General features: G+C 49.9%; 1 protein-coding gene across 16 annotated transcripts in view; it reads left to right on the top strand.

Moving 5' to 3' along the window:
• ABLIM1 (actin binding LIM protein 1) overlaps positions 1-21,994 on the top strand; it is a 330,044-nt gene that overhangs the window by 222,916 nt on the left and 85,134 nt on the right. For 11 of the 16 annotated variants that reach the window (XM_069754375.1, XM_069754369.1, XM_069754366.1 and 8 more), the window contains exon 7: positions 13,889-13,976. In XM_069754375.1, the coding sequence (XP_069610476.1) occupies positions 13,889-13,976 (88 nt within the window). Of the gene's footprint in view, positions 1-13,888; positions 13,977-20,192; positions 20,240-21,994 lie in introns of those variants that run through there. The other 5 variants (XM_069754382.1, XM_069754380.1, XM_069754377.1 and 2 more) reach the window with 1 other exon arrangement.

The following is a 21,994-nucleotide window of genomic DNA, read 5'->3' as shown; positions in this document are numbered from 1 at the left end:
TTGGGGGCGCTGTGCGCACAGGTTCTCATGTTATTGGGGGCGCTGTGCGCACAGGTTCTCATGTTATTGGGGGCGCTGTGCTCACAGGTTCTCATGTTATTGGGGGCGCTGTGCGCACAGGTTCTCATGTTATTGGGGGCGCTGTGCTCACAGGTTCTCATGTTATTGGGGGCGCTGTGCTCACAAGTTCTCATGTTATTGGGGGCGCTGTGCTCACAGGTTCTCATGTTATTGGGGGCGCTGTGCTCACAGGTTCTCATGTTATTGGGGGCGCTGTGCTCACAGGTTCTCATGTTATTGGGGGCGCTGTGCTCACAGGTTCTCATGTTATTGGGGGCGCTGTGCGCACAGGTTCTCATGTTATTGGGGGCGCTGTGCCTACAGGTTCTCATGTTATTGGGGGCGCTGTGCGCACAGGTTCTCATGTTGCTGTGGTCACCAGGGGGCGCTGTGCTCACAGGTTTTCATGTTGCTGTGGTCACCAGGGGGCGCTGTGCTCACAGGTTCTCATGTTATTGGGGGCGCTGTGCTCACAGGTTCTCATGTTATTGGGGGCGCTGTGCGCACAGGTTCTCATGTTATTGGGGGCGCTGTGCCTACAGGTTCTCATGTTATTGGGGGTGCTGTGCTCACAGGTTCTCATGTTGCTGTGGTCACCAGGGGGCGCTGTGCGCACAGGTTCTCATGTTGCTGTGGTCACCAGGGGGCGCTGTGCTCACAGGTTCTCATGTTGCTGTGGTCACCAGGGGGCGCTGTGCTCACAGGTTCTCATTTTGCTCTGGCTTCAGGGGGCGCTGTGCTCACAGGTTTTCATGTTGCTGTGGTCACCAGGGGGCGCTGTGCTCACAGGTTCTCATGTTATTGGGGGTGCTGTGCTCACAGGTTTTCATGTTGCTGTGGTCACCAGGGGGCGCTGTGCGCACAGGTTCTCATGTTGCTGTGGTCACCAGGGGGCGCTGTGCTCACAGGTTCTCATTTTGCTCTGGCTTCAGGGGGCGCTGTGCTCACAGGTTTTCATGTTGCTGTGGTCACCAGGGGGCGCTGTGCGCACAGGTTCTCATGTTATTGGGGGTGCTGTGCTCACAGGTTTTCATGTTGCTGTGGTCACCAGGGGGCGCTGTGCGCACAGGTTCTCATGTTATTGGGGGCGCTGTGCTCACAGGTTTTCATGTTGCTGTGGTCACCAGGGGGCGCTGTGCGCACAGGTTCTCATGTTATTGGGGGCGCTGTGCTCACAGGTTCTCATGTTGCTGTGGTCACCAGGGGGCGCTGTGCTCACAGGTTTTCATGTTGCTGTGGTCACCAGGGGGCGCTGTGCTCACAGGTTCTCATGTTGCTGTGGTCACCAGGGGGCGCTGTGCTCACAGGTTTTCATTTTGCTCTGGCTTCAGGGGGCGCTGTGCTCACAAGTTTTCATGTTGCTGTGGTCACCAGGGGGCGCTGTGCTTGCAGGTTCTCATGTTATTGGGGGCGCTGTGCTCACAGGTTCTCATGTTGCTGTGGTCACCAGGGGGCGCTGTGCTCACAGGTTCTCATGTTGCTGTGGTCACCAGGGGGCGCTGTGCTCACAGGTTCTCATTTTGCTCTGGCTTCAGGGGGCGCTGTGCTCACAGGTTTTCATGTTGCTGTGGTCACCAGGGGGCGCTGTGCTCACAGGTTCTCATGTTGCTGTGGTCACAAGGGGGCGCTGTGCTCACAGGTTTTCATGTTGCTGTGGTCACCAGGGGGCGCTGTGCTCACAAGTTTTCATGTTGCTGTGGTCACCAGGGGGCGCTGTGCTTGCAGGTTCTCATGTTATTGGGGGCGCTGTGCTCACAGGTTCTCATGTTGCTGTGGTCACCAGGGGGCGCTGTGCGCACAGGTTCTCATGTCATTGGGGGCGCTGTGCGCACAGGTTCTCATGTTATTGGGGGCGCTGTGCTCACAGGTTCTCATGTTATTGGGGGCGCTGTGCTCACAGGTTCTCATGTTGCTGTGGTCACCAGGGGGCGCTGTGCGCACAGGTTCTCATGTTATTGGGGGCGCTGTGCTCACAGGTTCTCATGTTATTGGGGGCGCTGTGCTCACAGGTTCTCATGTTGCTGTGGTCACCAGGGGGCGCTGTGCGCACAGGTTCTCATGTTATTGGGGGCGCTGTGCGCACAGGTTCTCATGTTATTGGGGGCGCTGTGCTCACAGGTTCTCATGTTATTGGGGGCGCTGTGCTCACAGGTTCTCATGTTGCTGTGGTCACCAGGGGGCGCTGTGCGCACAGGTTCTCATGTTATTGGGGGCGCTGTGCGCACAGGTTCTCATGTTATTGGGGGCGCTGTGCTCACAGGTTCTCATGTTATTGGGGGCGCTGTGCTCACAGGTTCTCATGTTATTGGGGGCGCTGTGCGCACAGGTTCTCATGTTATTGGGGGCGCTGTGCGCACAGGTTCTCATGTTATTGGGGGCGCTGTGCGCACAGGTTCTCATGTTATTGGGGGCGCTGTGCGCACAGGTTCTCATGTTATTGGGGGCGCTGTGCGCACAGGTTCTCATGTTATTGGGGGCGCTGTGCGCACAGGTTCTCATGTTATTGGGGGCGCTGTGCTCACAGGTTCTCATGTTATTGGGGGCGCTGTGCTCACAGGTTCTCATGTTATTGGGGGCGCTGTGCTCACAGGTTTTCATGTTATTGGGGGCGCTGTGCGCACAGGTTCTCATGTTGCTGTGGTCACCAGGGGGCGCTGTGCTCACAGGTTCTCATGTTGCTGTGGTCACCAGGGGGCGCTGTGCTCACAAGTTTTCATGTTGCTGTGGTAACCAGGGGGCGCTGTGCTTGCAGGTTCTCATGTTATTGGGGGCGCTGTGCTCACAGGTTCTCATGTTGCTGTGGTCACCAGGGGGCGCTGTGCTCACAGTTTCTTATGTTGCTGTGGTCACCAGGGGGCGCTGTGCTCACAGGTTCTCATTTTGCTCTGGCTTCAGGGGGCGCTGTGCTCACAGGTTCTCATGTTGCTGTGGTCACCAGGGGGCGCTGTGCTCACAGGTTCTCATGTTGCTGTGGTCACCAGGGGGCGCTGTGCTCACAGGTTCTCATGTTGCTGTGGTCACCAGGGGGCGCTGTGCTCACAGGTTCTCATGTTGCTGTGGTCACCAGGGGGCGCTGTGCTCACAGGTTCTCATGTTGCTGTGGTCACCAGGGGGCGCTGTGCTCACAGGTTCTCATGTTGCTGTGGTCACCAGGGGGCGCTGTGCTTGCAGGTTCTCATGTTATTGGGGGCGCTGTGCTCACAGGTTCTCATGTTGCTGTGGTCACCAGGGGGCGCTGTGCTCACAGGTTCTCATGTTGCTGTGGTCACCAGGGGGCGCTGTGCTCACAGGTTTTCATTTTGCTCTGGCTTCAGGGGGCGCTGTGCTCACAAGTTTTCATGTTGCTGTGGTCACCAGGGGGCGCTGTGCTTGCAGGTTCTCATGTTATTGGGGGCGCTGTGCTCACAGGTTCTCATGTTGCTGTGGTCACCAGGGGGCGCTGTGCTCACAGGTTCTCATGTTGCTGTGGTCACCAGGGGGCGCTGTGCTCACAGGTTCTCATTTTGCTCTGGCTTCAGGGGGCGCTGTGCTCACAGGTTTTCATGTTGCTGTGGTCACCAGGGGGCGCTGTGCTCACAGGTTCTCATGTTGCTGTGGTCACAAGGGGGCGCTGTGCTCACAGGTTTTCATGTTGCTGTGGTCACCAGGGGGCGCTGTGCTCACAAGTTTTCATGTTGCTGTGGTCACCAGGGGGCGCTGTGCTTGCAGGTTCTCATGTTATTGGGGGCGCTGTGCTCACAGGTTCTCATGTTGCTGTGGTCACCAGGGGGCGCTGTGCGCACAGGTTCTCATGTCATTGGGGGCGCTGTGCTCACAGGTTCTCATGTTATTGGGGGCGCTGTGCTCACAGGTTCTCATGTTATTGGGGGCGCTGTGCTCACAGGTTCTCATGTTGCTGTGGTCACCAGGGGGCGCTGTGCTCACAGGTTCTCATGTTGCTGTGGTCACCAGGGGGCGCTGTGCTCACAGGTTCTCATGTTGCTGTGGTCACCAGGGGGCGCTGTGCTCACAGGTTCTCATGTTGCTGTGGTCACCAGGGGGCGCTGTGCTCACAGGTTCTCATTTTGCTCTGGCTTCAGGGGGCGCTGTGCTCACAGGTTCTCATGTTGCTGTGGTCACCAGGGGGCGCTGTGCTCACAGGTTCTCATGTTGCTGTGGTCACCAGGGGGCGCTGTGCTCACAGGTTCTCATGTTGCTGTGGTCACCAGGGGGCGCTGTGCTCACAGGTTCTCATTTTGCTCTGGCTTCAGGGGGCGCTATGCTCTTGCAGCATTACTTGGTGCAGTTTCGGGGTCTGGGAACGCTGGATGCATTGTCAATTACTGGATGTGATCAGTGACCTCTGTGAACCTCTAACCAGAGTCCTTACAATGAATCCTTTCCGCTTTCTTGTCCTTGTGTTCTGGTGCTCGGAGTTATCAGCCGGGTGGACTCACTTGGTTGCGCTTTCTTCGCATTGTGTCATTGAATGATAGCGTTGCGGTATTTGGGGTCTTTGCTGGGGGCTCATTGTTGGGGGAGACTTGAGTCATAACCCGGATTAGTCGTGTCCTGTCTGTGATCCTGGGCTTATCCCGGTGGCCGCCATGCTATGGCCGGGGGCGCCACATCCCTGCGGATTGTCTCTATGGCAGATCTCCGCAGTGGTCTTGTAAGGACGATCTTCATCTGACTCCTGGGGGCTTCATTAGTCGTTAGGAGCTCGTCCTTCATTATAGAATTGTGTAATTGTTTCTAGTTATTTCCCATAATGAAATGTCAGAAACGGTGGAGTCTGACAACTGATTGCTGACACAGGAAAATAGTTGTCAGCAAAACAACAGCCACAAACTACCACAATGTAGAAACATCCGGATTGTATCATTGTCATGGGGGACAAAGCCTTAACATTGAGTGGGAAGAGGATCATGCAGTGAGGATGATGGGAGTTATCATCTGTCTCCATGGTCTCCTGGCTGTGCCGGCCAAGTGTGATACCATGTACTGAGCTCTGGGGCCGAACCGAGAGCCCCCCGAACCGAGAGCCCCCCAAACCGAGGCCCCGGAAATCCACGTGTTACACTGGTGGTAATTAGTAACATACTGAGCGAGTGTTGTGGGAGGGCGCTGTATCTAATCCTATCCTGTGTGATACTGACTGCTGAGCTGTGTATCTAATCCTATCCTGTGTGATACTGTCTGCTGAGCTGTGTATCTAATCCTATCCTGTGTGATACTGTCTGCTGAGCCGTGTATCTAATCCTATCCTGTGTGATACTGACTGCTGAGCTGTGTATCTAATCCTATCCTGTGTGATACTGACTGCTGAGCCGTGTATCTAATCCTATCCTGTGTGATACTGTCTGCTGAGCCGTGTATCTAATCCTATCCTGTGTGATACTGACTGCTGAGCTGTGTATCTAATCCTATCCTGTGTGATACTGTCTGCTGAGCCGTGTATCTAATCCTATCCTGTGTGATACTGTCTGCTGAGCCGTGTATCTAATCCTATCCTGTGTGATACTGTCTGCTGAGCCGTGTATCTAATCCTCTCCTGTGTGATACTGTCTGCTGAGCCGTGTACCTAATCCTATCCTGTGTGATACTGACTGCTGAGCCGTGTATCTAATCCTATCCTGTGTGATACTGTCTGCTGAGCAGTGTATCTAATCCTCTCCTGTGTGATTCTGACTGCTGATCTGTGTATCTAATCCCCTCCTGTGTGATACTGTCTGCTGAGCCCTGTATCTAATCCTATCCTGTGTGATACTGACTGCTGAGCCGTGTATCTAATCCTATCCTGTGTGATACTGTCTTCTGAGCTGAGTATCTAATCCTCTCATGTGTGATTCTGTCTGTTGAACTGAGTATCTAATCCTTTCCTGTGTGATACTGTCTGCTGAGCCGTGTACCTAATCCTATCCTGTGTGATACTGACTGCTGAACCGTGTATCTAATCCTATCCTGTGTAACATAGTAACATAGTAACATAGTTAGTAAGGCCGAAAAAAGACATTTGTCCATCCAGTTCAGCCTATATTCCATCATAATAAATCCCCAGATCTACGTCCTTCTACAGAACCTAATTGTATGATACAATATTGTTCTGCTCCAGGAAGACATCCAGGCCTCTCTTGAACCCCTCGACTGAGTTCGCCATCACCACCTCCTCAGGCAAGCAATTCCAGATTCTCACTGCCCTAACAGTAAAGAATCCTCTTCTATGTTGGTGGAAAAACCTTCTCTCCTCCAGACGCAAAGAATGCCCCCTTGTGCCCGTCACCTTCCTTGGTATAAACAGATCCTCAGCGAGATATTTGTATTGTCCCCTTATATACTTATACATGGTTATTAGATCGCCCCTCAGTCGTCTTTTTTCTAGACTAAATAATCCTAATTTCGCTAATCTATCTGGGTATTGTAGTTCTCCCATCCCCTTTATTAATTTTGTTGCCCTCCTTTGTACTCTCTCTAGTTCCATTATATCCTTCCTGAGCACCGGTGCCCAAAACTGGACACAGTACTCCATGTGCGGTCTAACTAGGGATTTGTACAGAGGCAGTATAATGCTCTCATCATGTGTATCCAGACCTCTTTTAATGCACCCCATGATCCTGTTTGCCTTGGCAGCTGCTGCCTGGCACTGGCTGCTCCAGGTAAGTTTATCATTAACTAGGATCCCCAAGTCCTTCTCCCTGTCAGATTTACCCAGTGGTTTCCCATTCAGTGTGTAATGGTGATATTGATTCCCTCTTCCCATGTGTATAACCTTACATTTATCATTGTTAAACCTCATCTGCCACCTTTCAGCCCAAGTTTCCAACTTATCCAGATCCATCTGTAGCAGAATACTATCTTCTCTTGTATTAACTGCTTTACATAGTTTTGTATCATCTGCAAATATCGATATTTTACTGTGTAAACCTTCTACCAGATCATTAATGAATATGTTGAAGAGAACAGGTCCCAATACTGACCCCTGCGGTACCCCACTGGTCACAGCGACCCAGTTAGAGACTATACCATTTATAACCACCCTCTGCTTTCTATCACTAAGCCAGTTACTAACCCATTTACACACATTTTCCCCCAGACCAAGCATTCTCATTTTGTGTACCAACCTCTTGTGCGGCACGGTATCAAACGCTTTGGAAAAATCGAGATATACCACGTCCAATGACTCACCGTGGTCCAGTCTATAGCTTACCTCTTCATAAAAACTGATTAGATTGGTTTGACAGGAGCGATTTCTCATAAACCCATGCTGATATGGAGTTAAACAGTTATTCTCATTGAGATAATCCAGAATAACATCCCTCAGAAACCCTTCAAATATTTTACCAACAATAGAGGTTAGACTTACTGGCCTATAATTTCCAGGTTCACTTTTAGAGCCCTTTTTGAATATTGGCACCACATTTGCTATGCGCCAGTCCTGCGGAACAGACCCCGTCTCTATAGAGTCCCTAAAAATAAGAAATAATGGTTTATCTATTACATTACTTAGTTCTCTTAGTACTCGTGGGTGTATGCCATCCGGACCCGGAGATTTATCTATTTTAATCTTATTTAGCCGGTTTCGCACCTCTTCTTGGGTTAGATTGGTGACCCTTAATATAGGGTTTTCATTGTTTCTTGGGATTTCACCTAGCATTTCATTTTCCACCGTGAATACCGTGGAGAAGAAGGTGTTTAATATGTTAGCTTTTTCCTCGTCATCTACAACCATTCTTTCCTCACTATTTTTTAAGGGGCCTACATTTTCAGTTTTTATTCTTTTACTATTGATATAGTTGAAGAACAGTTTGGGATTAGTTTTACTCTCCTTAGCAATGTGCTTCTCTGTTTCCTTTTTGGCAGCTTTAATTAGTTTTTTAGATAAAGTATTTTTCTCCCTATAGTTTTTTAGAGCTTCAATGGTGCCATCCTGCTTTAGTAGTGCAAATGCTTTCTTTTTACTGTTAATTGCCTGTCTTACTTCTTTGTTTAGCCACATTGGGTTTTTCCTATTTCTAGTCCTTTTATTCCCACAAGGTATAAACCGCTTACACTGCCTATTTAGGATGTTCTTAAACATTTCCCATTTATTATCTGTATTCTCATTTCTGAGGATATTGTCCCAGTCTACCAGATTAAGGGCATCTCTAAGCTGGTCAAACTTTGCCTTCCTAAAGTTCAATGTTTTTGTGACTCCCTGACAAGTCCCCCTAGTGAAAGACAGGTGAAACTGTACAATATTGTGGTCGCTATTTCCTAGATGCCCGACCACCTGCAGATTTGTTATTCTGTCAGGTCTATTAGATAGTATTAGGTCTAAAAGTGCTGCTCCTCTGGTTGGATTCTGCACCAATTGTGAAAGATAATTTTTCTTGGTTATTAGCAGAAACCTGTTGCCTTTATGGGTTTCACAGGTTTCTGTTTCCCAGTTAATATCCGGGTAGTTAAAGTCCCCCATAACCAGGACCTCATTATGGGTTGCAGCTTCATCTATCTGCTTTAGAAGTAGACTTTCCATGGTTTCTGTTATATTTGGGGGTTTGTAACAGACCCCAATGAGAATTTTGTTACCATTTTTCCCTCCATGAATTTCGACCCATATGGACTCGACATCCTCATTCCCTTCGCTAATATCCTCCCTTAAAGTGGACTTTAGACAAGACTTTACATAGAGACAAACCCCTCCTCCTCTCCGATTTTTGCGATCCTTTCTAAACAGACTGTAACCCTGTAAGTTAACTGCCCAGTCATAGCTTTCATCTAACCATGTCTCGGTTATTCCCACTATGTCAAAGTTACCTGTAGATATTTCTGCTTCTAGTTCTTCCATCTTGTTTGTCAGGCTTCTGGCGTTTGCGAGCATGCAGTTTAGAGGATTTTGTTTTGTTCCAATCTCCTCACTGTGGATTGTTTTAGAAATGTTCTTACCTCCCTTCTGAGTATGTTTTCCTGGGTCGTCTTTGTTCGAGTCTAATGTTTTTCTTCCCGTCCCCTCTTCTTCTAGTTTAACGCCCTCCTGATGAGTGTAGCGAGTCTTCTGGCGAATGTGTGATACTGACTGCTGAGCCGTGTATCTAATCCTATCCTGTGTGATACTGTCTGCTGAGCAGTGTATCTAATCCTCTCCTGTGTGATACTGACTGCTGAGCCGTGTATCTAATCCTATCCTGTGTGATACTGTCTTCTGAGCTGAGTATCTAATCCTCTCATGTGTGATTCTGTCTGTTGAACTGAGTATCTAATCCTTTCCTGTGTGATACTGTCTGCTGAGCCGTGTACCTAATCCTATCCTGTGTGATTCTGACTGCTGATCTGTGTATCTAATCCCCTCCTGTGTGATACTGTCTGCTGAGCCCTGTATCTAATCCTATCCTGTGTGATACTGTCTGCTGAGCAGTGTATCTAATCCTATCCTGTGTGATACTGTCTGCTGAGCCGTGTATCTAATCCTCTCCTGTGTGATACTGACTGCTGAGCCGTGTATCTAATCCTATCCTGTGTGATACTGTCTTCTGAGCTGAGTATCTAATCCTCTCGTGTGATTCTGTCTGTTGAACTGAGTATCTAATCCTTTCCTGTGTGATACTGACTGCTGAGCCGTGTATCTAATCCTATCCTGTGTGATACTGTCTGCTGAGCAGTGTATCTAATCCTCTCCTGTGTGATTCTGACTGCTGATCTGTGTATCTAATCCCCTCCTGTGTGATACTGTCTGCTGAGCCCTGTATCTAATCCTATCCTGTGTGATACTGTCTGCTGAGCAGTGTATCTAATCCTCTCCTGTGTGATACTGACTGCTGAGCCGTGTATCTAATCCTATCCTGTGTGATACTGTCTGCTGAGCCATGTATCTAATCCTATCCTGTGTGATACTGTCTGCTGAGCCGTGTATCTAATCCTATCCTGTGTGATACTGTCTGCTGAGCCGTGTATCTAATCCTATCCTGTGTGATACTGTCTGCTGAGCCGTGTATCTAATCCTCTCCTGTGTGATACTGTCTGCTGAGCCGTGTACCTAATCCTATCCTGTGTGATACTGACTGCTGAGCCGTGTATCTAATCCTATCCTGTGTGATACTGTCTGCTGAGCAGTGTATCTAATCCTCTCCTGTGTGATTCTGACTGCTGATCTGTGTATCTAATCCCCTCCTGTGTGATACTGTCTGCTGAGCCCTGTATCTAATCCTATCCTGTGTGATACTGTCTGCTGAGCAGTGTATCTAAACCTATCCTGTGTGATACTGTCTGCTGAGCTGTGTATCTAATCCTCTCCTGTGTGATACTGACTGCTGAGCCGTGTATCTAATCCTATCCTGTGTGATACTGTCTTCTGAGCTGAGTATCTAATCCTCTCATGTGTGATTCTGTCTGTTGAACTGAGTATCTAATCCTTTCCTGTGTGATACTGTCTGCTGAGCCGTGTACCTAATCCTATCCTGTGTGATACTGACTGCTGAACCGTGTATCTAATCCTATCCTGTGTGATACTGACTGCTGAGCCGTGTATCTAATCCTATCCTGTGTGATACTGTCTGCTGAGCAGTGTATCTAATCCTCTCCTGTGTGATACTGACTGCTGAGCCGTGTATCTAATCCTATCCTGTGTGATACTGTCTTCTGAGCTGAGTATCTAATCCTCTCATGTGTGATTCTGTCTGTTGAACTGAGTATCTAATCCTTTCCTGTGTGATACTGTCTGCTGAGCCGTGTACCTAATCCTATCCTGTGTGATACTGTCTGCTGAGCAGTGTATCTAATCCTCTCCTGTGTGATACTGTCTGCTGAGCCCTGTATCTAATCCTATCCTGTGTGATACTGTCTGCTGAGCAGTGTATCTAATCCTATCCTGTGTGATACTGTCTGCTGAGCCCTGTATCTAATCCTATCCTGTGTGATACTGTCTGCTTAGCAGTGTATCTAATCCTATCCTGTGTGATACTGTCTGCTGAGCCGTGTATCTAATCCTCTCCTGTGTGATACTGACTGCTGAGCCGTGTATCTAATCCTATCCTGTGTGATACTGTCTTCTGAGCTGAGTATCTAATCCTCTTGTGTGATTCTGTCTGTTGAACTGAGTATCTAATCCTTTCCTGTGTGATACTGACTGCTGAGCCGTGTATCTAATCCTATCCTGTGTGATACTGTCTGCTGAGCAGTGTATCTAATCCTCTCCTGTGTGATTCTGACTGCTGATCTGTGTATCTAATCCCCTCCTGTGTGATACTGTCTGCTGAGCCCTGTATCTAATCCTATCCTGTGTGATACTGTCTGCTGAGCAGTGTATCTAATCCTCTCCTGTGTGATACTGACTGCTGAGCCGTGTATCTAATCCTATCCTGTGTGATACTGTCTTCTGAGCTGATTATCTAATCCTCTCATGTGTGATTCTGTCTGTTGAACTGAGTATCTAATCCTTTCCTGTGTGATACTGTCTGCTGAGCCATGTATCTAATCCTATCCTGTGTGATACTGTCTGCTGAGCAGTGTATCTAATCCTATCCTGTGTGATACTGACTGCTGAGCCGTGTATCTAATCCTATCCTGTGTGATACTGACTGCTGAGCCGTGTATCTAATCCTCTCCTGTGTGATACTGTGTGCTGAGCAGTGTATCTAATCCTCTCCTGTGTGATACTGACTGCTGAGCTGTGTATCTAATCCTCTCCTGTGTGATACTGTCTGCTGAGCCGTGTATCTAATCCTATCCTGTGTGATACTGTCTGCTGAGCCGTGTATCTAATCCTCTCCTGTGTGATACTGTCTGCTGAGCCGTGTATCTAATCCTTTCCTGTGTGATACTGACTGCTGAGCCGTGTATCTAATCCTCTCCTGTGTGATACTGTCTCCTGAGCAGTGTATCTAATCCTCTCCTGTGTGATACTGACTGCTGAGCCATGTATCTAGTCCTATCCTGTGTGATACTGTCTGCTGAGACGTGTATCTAATCCTATCCTGTGTGATACTGTCTGCTGAGCCGTGTATCTAATCCTTTCCTGTGTGATACTGACTGCTGAGCCGTGTATCTAATCCTCTCCTGTGTGATACTGTCTGCTGAGCAGTGTATCTAATCCTCTCCTGTGTGATACTGACTGCTGAGCCATGTATCTAATCCTATCCTGTGTGATACTGTCTGCTGAGCCATGTATCTAATCCTCTCCTGTGTGATACTGACTGCTGAGCCGCGTATCTAATCCTATCCTGTGTGATACTGTCTGCTGAGCTGTGTATCTAATCCTCTCCTGTGTGATACTGTCTGCTGAGCCGCTGAGCCGTGTATCTAATCCTCTCCTGTGTGATACTGTCTGCTGAGCCGTGTACCTAATCCTATCCTGTGTGATACTGACTGCTGAGCCGTGTATCTAATCCTATCCTGTGTGATACTGTCTGCTGAGCTGAGTATCTAATCCTTTCCTGTGTAATACTGACTGCTGAACCGTGTATCTAATCTTCTCCTGTGTGATACTGTCTGCTGAGCTGTGTTTCTGATCCTCTCCTGTGTGATACTGTCTGCTGAGCCGTGTACCTAATCCTCTCCTGTGTGATACTGACTGCTGAGCCGTGTATCTAATCCTATCCTGTGTGATACTGTCTGCTGAGCTGAGTATCTAATCCTCTCCTGTGTGATGCTGTCTGCTGAGCCGTGTATCTAATCCTCTCCTGTGTGATACTGTCTGCTGAGCTGTGTATCTAATCCTCTCCTGTGTGATACTGTCTGCTGAGCTGAGTATCTAATCCTCTCCTGTGTGATGCTGTCTTCTGAGCTGTGTATCTAATCCTTTCCTGTGTGATACTGACTGCTGAGCTGTTTCTAATCCTCTCTTGTGTGTAACTGACTGCTGAGCTGTGTATCTAATCCTCTCCTGTGTGATACTGACTGCTGAGCTGTGTATCTAATCCTCTCCTGTGTGATACTGACTGCTGAGCCGTGTATCTAATCCTATCCTGTGTGATACTGACTGCTGAGCAGTGTATCTAATCCTATACTGTGTGATACTGACTGCTGAGCTGTGTATCTAATCCTATCCTGTGTGATACTGACTGCTGAGCTGTGTATCTAATCCTCTCCTGTGTGATACTGTCTGCTGAGCCGTGTATCTAATCCTCCCCTGTGTGATACTGACTGCTGAGCCGTGTATCTAATCCAGCCTTGTGTGATACTGACTGCTGAGCCGTGTATCTAATCCTCTCCTGTGTGATACTGACTGCTGAGCTGTGTATCTAATCCTCTCCTGTGTGATACTGACTGCTGAGCTGTGTATCTAATCCTCTCCTGTGTGATACTGACTGCTGAGCTGTGTATCTAATCCTCTCCTGTGTGATACTGACTGCTGAGCCGTGTATCTAATCCTCTCCTGTGTGATACTGTCTGCTGAGCCGTGTATCTAATCCTCTCCTGTGTGATACTGACTGCTGAGCTGTGTATCTAATCCTCTCCTGTGTGATACTGACTGCTGAGCTGTGTATCTAATCCTCTCCTGTGTGATACTGACTGCTGAGCTGTGTATCTAATCCTCTCCTGTGTGATACTGACTGCTGAGCCGTGTATCTAATCCTCTCCTGTGTGATACTGTCTGCTGAGCTGTGTATCTAATCCTCTCCTGTGTGATACTGTCTGCTGAGTTGTGTATCTAATCCTCTCCTGTGTGATACTGACTGCCGAGCCGTGTAACTAATCCTCTCCTGTGTGATTCTGTCTGCAGAGCTTCTGTACCTAATCCTGGAGACTGATACCCTCGCCCCTGTGCGCATTCTAGGACGGTGCGCTCGTCACTCGCTGCGCTCTCGGGGTACAGGGGGAGATTTCCGGGGTAGCAGGTGCCGGTTGCTGAGCTTTGTGTCTGTTTGCTCCGCAGGCGGGGGACAAGCACTATCACCCGAGCTGTGCGCGATGCAGCAGATGCCACAAAATGTTCACCGAAGGAGAGGAAATGTACCTGCAAGGTAAGACTGCAGAGACCCGTGTGTCGTAACCAGTGCCTTCCCCCGTCCCACCACTCCGTAATAAAAGATACCAACAATCCTGGATGGGTTGACCACTCCGTAATAAAAGATACCAACAATCCTGGATGGGTTGAACAGGTCGGTCACAGTTTTATTAATTGCAAAGTAGAGAAGGGCAATTACACATCGCGACGCACTCATTGCTGAAGGCCCCAGCCGACGACCGCTGGGCCAGCAAGCCGATGAGAGGTTACGAACCTTTGCCCCCCTCTACCTACCGCCACTGTGACGTATATAAAAGAACATCAAAATCTTTTTTTTTTTTTTTTTTTATAAATTTAAAATTCAAAACATTTTAACAGTAATTGCACAGCACATTTATCAATTTATAAGGGAGGGAGGGTGGGACAACAGCTTCCAAGGGTCAACCGGGGAGAAAGAGGGAGAACCTGGCCCGGTCACTGGAATTTAACCCCTGAGGGTGTGGCCTGACTCACCTCCTCTCCCCGGTTGGTCCGCTGGGCGTCCCAATCATGACCTCACCTGGGGAGGTAGTGGGAGGGGGGAATTGGGCACTGCACTGATTTCCCCTCTAGCTATCCCTTAGGGGCTCTGCAGTCAGAGGCACGTTCCTTATACAGTGCCGTGCCTACCAGACTGCAGAGACCCGTGTGTCGTAACCAGTGCCTTCCCCCGTCCCACCACTCTGTAATAAAAGATACCAACAATCCTGGATGGGTTGAACAGGTCGGTCACAGTTTTATTAATTGCAAAGTAGAGAAGGGCAATTACACATCGCGACGCACTCATTGCTGAAGGCCCCAGCCGACGACCGCTGGGCCAGCAAGCCGATGAGAGGTTATGAACCTTTGCCCCCCTCTACCTACCGCCACGGAGGATCATTTGTATGACCTACACAAGACTCCGACCCCCACACAACATCATTAGAGCCTGTTCAACACCATCCCACAAACCCTTCAAGAATATGTCCAGTCCGATGTCCGTGAGGTGGATGCCATCTGGTCTCAGCAAAGCAAAATTGTTCCCTTCTAACTCCTGGTGTCGAACCACAATGCCGTAATTTTCTCTCACAAACTTCGACATCTTTGTGTTAATCCTTTTTCTTGCGTTTTCGATGGCTTTTACGTCCTTAGCTCCGTGCCAGACCGCTCGAGGTATTATCTCTGACCACACCACCACCATATCTGGTAATAAACAGACAAACCGCTCGATGTCCGTTGACATTACTGTGTACAGCTCGGCCCCTTTCCGCTTGCCCAAATCATTGCCTCCGGCATGTAGCACCAGAACCACCGGCCCCTTGGCCTTCTTAGCGATGTCGACCAACTCCGGGAAGATCTGACGCCACCGAAGCCCTCTGACGCCTCTCCAGTTGACTTCCAAATTCGGGAAGCCAAAATTGGTTCCCCCCGTCCTGAGTTTGGCCCTTTTGCACGCCCAGTAGACAAAAGAATGCCCCACTACCCAAACTGTGGGCTTACAGCTGCCTGGAAGAGACAAGAAGTGTTAGAGCAGGTCTGGTCTTATGTATCTTGCAAAGCATGCGGATTTCCAGCGGCCCATTCTCTGCACCTCGACTTCCGATACCCCCGCTCTAGCTGCTTCGGTCGCCGCCCCTATTCGGAATGAATGTGTGCCATATTCCTTTGGAGCCACGCCGAGTGCCTCTAGGCACTGTCTAAAAATCGCTTGAAATTGATATTTAGTAAGAGGGGACCCGTCGGTGTGTGAAAGGAGGAATCTACCCGGATGTCTTACTAGCGCATAGTTTTTAACTATTTTTACGGGGCATATAGGGCCGCCTGACGCCTTGACCAATACCCATGTCCCCCTCCCGGTGGGGTCGCACTTGGATCTCCGTACTCTAATGCGCAGAGCTTCGCTGCATATGACGAGGTCTTCATTGATTAAGCCGCCTATTGATGCAGTTTTTGACTGGGGCACTAATTCGCTGATGCGAAGTGCCCCGAAGAAGGCGATTGCGAACGCTGCGGATATCAGCGTTGCCTCGTATTGTGATTTGCACACCGATGAAGAAATTGCAATTATGTCGGCCAGCAGCCTTAAGGAAACTGGGCGTCGGCATTCCTGACTAGGTTGCAGCCTTCTCCAGCCTTTAACGGCTTGTTTGATGAAAAAATATTTGGTTATGTCCACCCACCCCAGCAGCTGAAAGAAGAATGCTATTCCCGACAGATGACGTTGCGCTAATGTCCCTGACGCACCTCCCTGCCTGAGCTTTTCTAAAAGTTCTACTAGGACGTCGCATCTCGTCCGGTTGCACCTATCGACTGGTCTTCCTTGCGTTAGCGAGCACCACTCCTCCCACGCATTACCGTAAACCTGCCAAGTCGCCGGTGTCACCGAAGCGCGGATCAAGGGCATCAATGATTGGCCACCATGTCCAAGAGAGAAGGAGGACACCGCAGGCCCGACGTTCGCGCCCTGGGGAGGAAGAGTTTGAATGCCTGCCAATCGGAAGATAACATAGAGTTAACAATTTTATCATCGACAGTCGCCGTAAATCTGGCCCGGCACCAGATGTTGTGCTTCAGGCATAATAGTGCTAGGCGGCGCAACAGCGCGAGTACCGGCTGAGAAGAAGAGGACATGCTGTTTAGGGCTTTTGCTGTTCTCAGCTGTTTTGTTGTAAATCTGATGTTTGTATTTTCCAATTGGGCACCCCATAGCTCGACTGATGTTACTATTGCCAAAATTTCCACCAGTGCTGGGTCACGGCCCCATGCGGCCGTGGTCCATAGTTCAGGCCATTGGCCTTTGCACCACTGGTTTTTGTATATCGCCGCGAAACCATCAGTAATATTTCCACCAACCATCAAGTCTAAATCTTTGCTTGGCGTCTCCTGCGCCATAACGCATGTATGCCCATTGTAGGACTCCAGGAATGTCCTCCAGACCAGCAAGTCTGCCTTCAGGGAACGGTTTAGCCTAATTCTGTGGCTCGGCTGGGCTATGCCCTTGGTTGCCAGTGATAGTCGGCGTGAAAACGCTCTGCCCGCCGGCATTACACGACAGGCAAAGTTGAGCAATCCTAGCAGGGACTGCATCTGCTGCAGGGTAACTTTTTTTGCTTCGTAGCAATTTTTAACCATTTGCAGAGTTTTTTGCAGCTTATCAGCTGGTAATCGAAACACCATTGCATTGGTGTCTATTTCAATACCGAGGAAAGGCAAAACGTTACAAGGGCCGACTGTTTTATCCGGTGAAAGTGGTACCCCAAATTTTTTGGCTAAAAACTTAAACTTTTGGAGAAGAAAGGAGCAGAGTCTGGAGTCCCCGGGACCGACGAACAAAAAATCGTCGAGGTAGTGAATCGTTGAGTTGCTACCAGTTTCGTATCGTAATACCCAGTCTAGGAAGGTGCTGAAAAGCTCGAAGTAATGACAGGAAATGGAGCAGCCCATTGGTAGGCACATATCAAAGTAAAATAGCCTGTCCACCTCACAGCCTAATAAATGAAAACATTCCGGGTGAACGGGCAAAAGGCGGAAGGCTGACTCTATGTCGGATTTCGCCAGCAGGGCACCGGGCCCGGCTGCGCGCACGAGCTCGACCGCCCTGTCAAAAGAAGAGTAGGTTACGGACGAGTCTTCCGCGGGTATTGCGTCGTTAACCGATGCGCCTTTTGGGTAGGAAAGGTGATGTATTAGCCGATATTTTCCTGGCTCCTTTTTGGGAACAATACCTAAAGGCGAGATTCTGAGATTTTTAAATGGCAACGAACTAAAAGGTCCCGCCATCCTGCCCAGCTCAACTTCTTTTTGGATTTTTTGCTGTAAAATATCAGGGAATTCGCGTGCCGATTTTAAATTATTTGCAATAGTTGGCGAGGGGCTGGGTTTGAAGGGGATATAAAAACCGTGTTTAAAACCGAAATATAGTTGCTCTGCCGCTTCTTTATTGGGATAACGGCTTAGCCATGGGCCCATTGCGGTTACGTTCACCGGGGTTAGACCTCGCAGGTGCTCTATTCGACTGGCGGGTACATCTGGCCGCAGGGTGTCCTCCTCCGCAGGAGGAGCATTCGTGTCTATATTTACAGGACCCTTGGAAACGGCAGTATCCATCGTTAAACAGTAAGCAGGCCCCAGGTCCGCGTGCGACCACTGTGTTCTGGCCTGCTGCTGTTGAGTGATAAGTGGTCGCTGCCGAAAAGGGGGGCTGTTTTTGGGACAACATCAGTCGTAACCAAACGTCCGTCGCTTTCACCCCCCAGCCCAAGTCTGGTTGCATGGCCAACCGCCTGCGGAACTCCTCGTCGTACCGTTTCCATGCCGCCCCGCTGTGACACTTATATGAATTATATATTAGATCTTGGTAAATAAATAATTCGGAACAACGCTCTGGGTGCTTTTGGCCCATTATACATCCGAGAACCGCGAAGGCCTGGAGCCAGTTATTCATTGTTTGAGCTATTTTTGGTTTGCTCCTATCTTGCAACCGCTCGCCAGTCCTCCTTTCCTTGTCTACGGACTGTTGGTCGGCCGATATCAGTGACCATATATCCACATAACCATTTTCCCAAATTTTTTGCTTTGTCTCCAAGTCAACATGCGCTCCCAGTGGGCTAACTCCACAGAAAAATGCATCCTTGTGCAGACTAGCTGCTTGGGTGGTGCTAGCATCAGTTGGTACGCCTGGGCGTGTCAACTGCTGAACTAGGGTCTTAATAGCGGCCGCCAGCTCGCTTTCTCCCACATTTTGCAATGTAGAATGTTCACCAACATCAAAGAACTCACCGCTGTCAGATGCCGGCCGAGTGTCTCCGGACGGAGGTACTCTGGCTCCTGCCGTGGCGCTGTCCTGGTGCTGGCCGCCCGCCCAGGAGGATGAAGATGGCAGGCCAGCGGCCAGCGCCGTGGCACGGGGATGTATTCTCGTCTGGTGCCGAGCGTCCCCTGGAGAGGGAGGTGCTCCGGCGTCAGTTGTCTCCATGGTTCGGTGCTGGCTGGTGGACCGGGGAGGTACGTATGGTGTGTCTCCCTGTGCGTCAGGCCAGGACGGAGCTCGGTGCTGGCTGGTGGACCGGGGAGGTACGTATGGCATGTCTCCCCGTGCGTCAGCCAATGAAGGAGCACGTGACGGATGAGATCTGTCGTGTGCTCGATGATGAGAGGCTATTGGGGCTCCGATCTCTGCCTGGTCGGTAACGGGGGGTGTCAGTGTCTGTTCCCACCGGGTACCCGCTCTGGGTGTCCGGTGAGACCGCCGTCTTTCGGCGTGTGACCGGTACCGCCCGTTGTGACTCCCCGATGTTTCTGAACCGGTTGTGGATGGCGAACGCCATCTGGAGGAGCGGGATCTGTGGTGGCTCCTGCGTGAGTGGTGTCGGCGTCTGGAGTGGGAATGGCGACAGCTAGAGGGACAGCGGGAACGGTGGCGGGAATCTACTGATGAGGGTGAGGACGATCTGCGGCATCTATGTCTGCGATCGCCCTGTCTAGGGGTTGTGTTAGGTGCATTCACCTCGGGAGTAAGGGGGACGTTATCTTGGCCACGGGGCGTGAGTGGCGGTGCAGGGGGTAGAGACGGGGAAGGTGCAGAGACTATTAGGCTGGAACCGCAGGGTGAGCGCAACAGGGCGGGGACTGATAGGAAACTGTCTGCAATTAGCGTTTGGGAGCATGGGGGTGTTGGCGGCGCGTAATTTATTGCAGCTGTGTTAGTGTTTGGTGCGACTGTGTGCGTGTTTGGTGCGTACATTCCTGGCTGCGGAGCGTGCTGGCTGGTCTGAATAGACCAGTCATCACGCTCCGCGGCCGTGTTCGTGGCTCTGGCCCCCGACCGCCGCCCGCCTCCCCGCACAGGCAACGCTGATGTGCCTGCTGGGGGGACGCGGTGGGCCAGGGGTGGGCTGGCCAGAGGTCCAAAGTGAGGGACCTGGCTCGGGGAGCTTGTGAGGGCCGTGTTTGAGGCGCCCCCCCGGCCGATTTGGCGGGTTGGGGCCCCGCCGCTGTTAGTGGGCGGTGCTTGGCAGTCCCAAGCCGGCATCAGGGAGAGGGGATTCCCTGACGCTGCCGGGGACCTGCGGTATGCCTGGGCCGGCTGCCCCCCGGTCCCCCTGAGCGGCTGGCGCGCCACCGAGGGGACCGAGGCGGCGGGCGGCCCCCTGCTTGCTCCTGCACTGCAGTGCGATTGCCTGGAGGAAGTGGGGCCGGAAGTGGGCGTGTGCAGCAGATGCCACAAAATGTTCACCGAAGGAGAGGAAATGTACCTGCAAGGTAAGACCGAGGCGCTGCGGAGCCTCCTTGTGGCTCCGCTCTGTCACTTCTCATCTATAAATTATAATGGCAGAGACTGATATAAGATCTGAGAACACGGAGTCGCTGGTGGCGCAGCCTGTATTAATATATGAATATTCCATGGTCAGTATGGGGGGTCTTATATTTATAATTTCTGTAAAATTCCCCCTTCTCCATGTGAGAGACATTGGGGAGGTTTCCTTTCTGGGGTCCAAGTGACTGGCATATCATTGCCTTTCCTGCTGCAGACTGACGCTGTGCAGTAAGATGCAGATCCTGTTTGCAATCATTAATAAATCTGTTTCAGGAGAAATCTAGATTGGAAGAAATAAGCGGAGGGCCGGCAGTCACCCAGGCGGCTGATGAGCCCCACCGGCCCAGAATAATGCCAGCTACAAAGTGTCAACATATGAGACCGGCCCCCACAACTACGAAGCACAACAATAGCTATCAGGGCTGCCACCAGGAATTTCAGGGCCCCATACTGCCAACATTTTTGGGCCCCCTTGAGACTCCACCCCTCGAACAATCCACAGTCCCACTGTCCACTTCTGCACCACGTCCTCACCAATCACACATTAACAGTTCCCAGCACCAGATCACATACATAGGCAGCAGCTTTTGTTTTTGGCTAAAATACTTTTTAAACCGCCACCACGACAAGGTCGACTCTTCTGGCCGAGCTCTACTCTACTCTAACCTATTAAGCATTTCTTAAAATAGTCAATACTCTCTTTAGATATATTTTTCTTTATATTTCTTTAAGGTAATGTGTCACATACATTTAGTATAATGACTATTAATACCACATACAAGGGGCAAATACCGTCACACCTTGACCAGAACACATATTACCACCACATAGTGATTAAACAATACCACATACAAGGAACAAATACACCACACCATGACCGTATCACATATTACCACCACATAGTGACCGAATAGTACCACATACAAGGGACAAATACTGCCACACCATGAGCGGATCACACATTACCACCACATGGTGACTGAATAATACCACATACAGGGGACAACTACCATCATACTGTGACCAGACCACATATTACCACCACAAAATGACTGAATAATACCACATACAAGGGACAAATACCGCCACACCATGACCAGATCACATAACATATTGCTACCACATAGTCATCGAATAATACTACATACAAGGAACAAATACAGACACACCATGACTAGACCACAAATTACTACCACATGGTGACCAAATAATACCACATACAAGGGTCAAATACCGTCACACCATGACCAGACCGCATATTACTACCACATAGTGACCGAATAATACCACATACAAGGAACAAATACTGTCACACCATGGCCAGAACACATACTACTACCACATAGTGACCGAATAATACTACATACAAGGAACAAATACCATCACACTGTGACCAAAGCACATATTTCCACAACAATGTGACTGAATAATACCACATACAAGGGACAATTACTGCCACACCACAACCGGATCACATATTACCACCACATAGTGATCGAATATAATACCACATACAAGGAACAAATACCACCACACCATGACCAGACCACACATTACTAAGACATATTGACCGAATAATACCACATACAAGGGCCAAATACTGTTACACCATGGCCAGAACACATATTACTAACACTACCACATAGTGCAGTGGTCCCCAACCTTTCTGACCTTGAGAGCCACATTCAGCTTAAGGCCCC

This window comes from Ranitomeya imitator, chromosome 2 (assembly GCF_032444005.1).
Source record: "Ranitomeya imitator isolate aRanImi1 chromosome 2, aRanImi1.pri, whole genome shotgun sequence".
Classification (NCBI taxonomy): Eukaryota; Metazoa; Chordata; class Amphibia; order Anura; family Dendrobatidae; genus Ranitomeya; species Ranitomeya imitator.
This window is presented reverse-complemented; position numbering and strand designations above follow the sequence as displayed.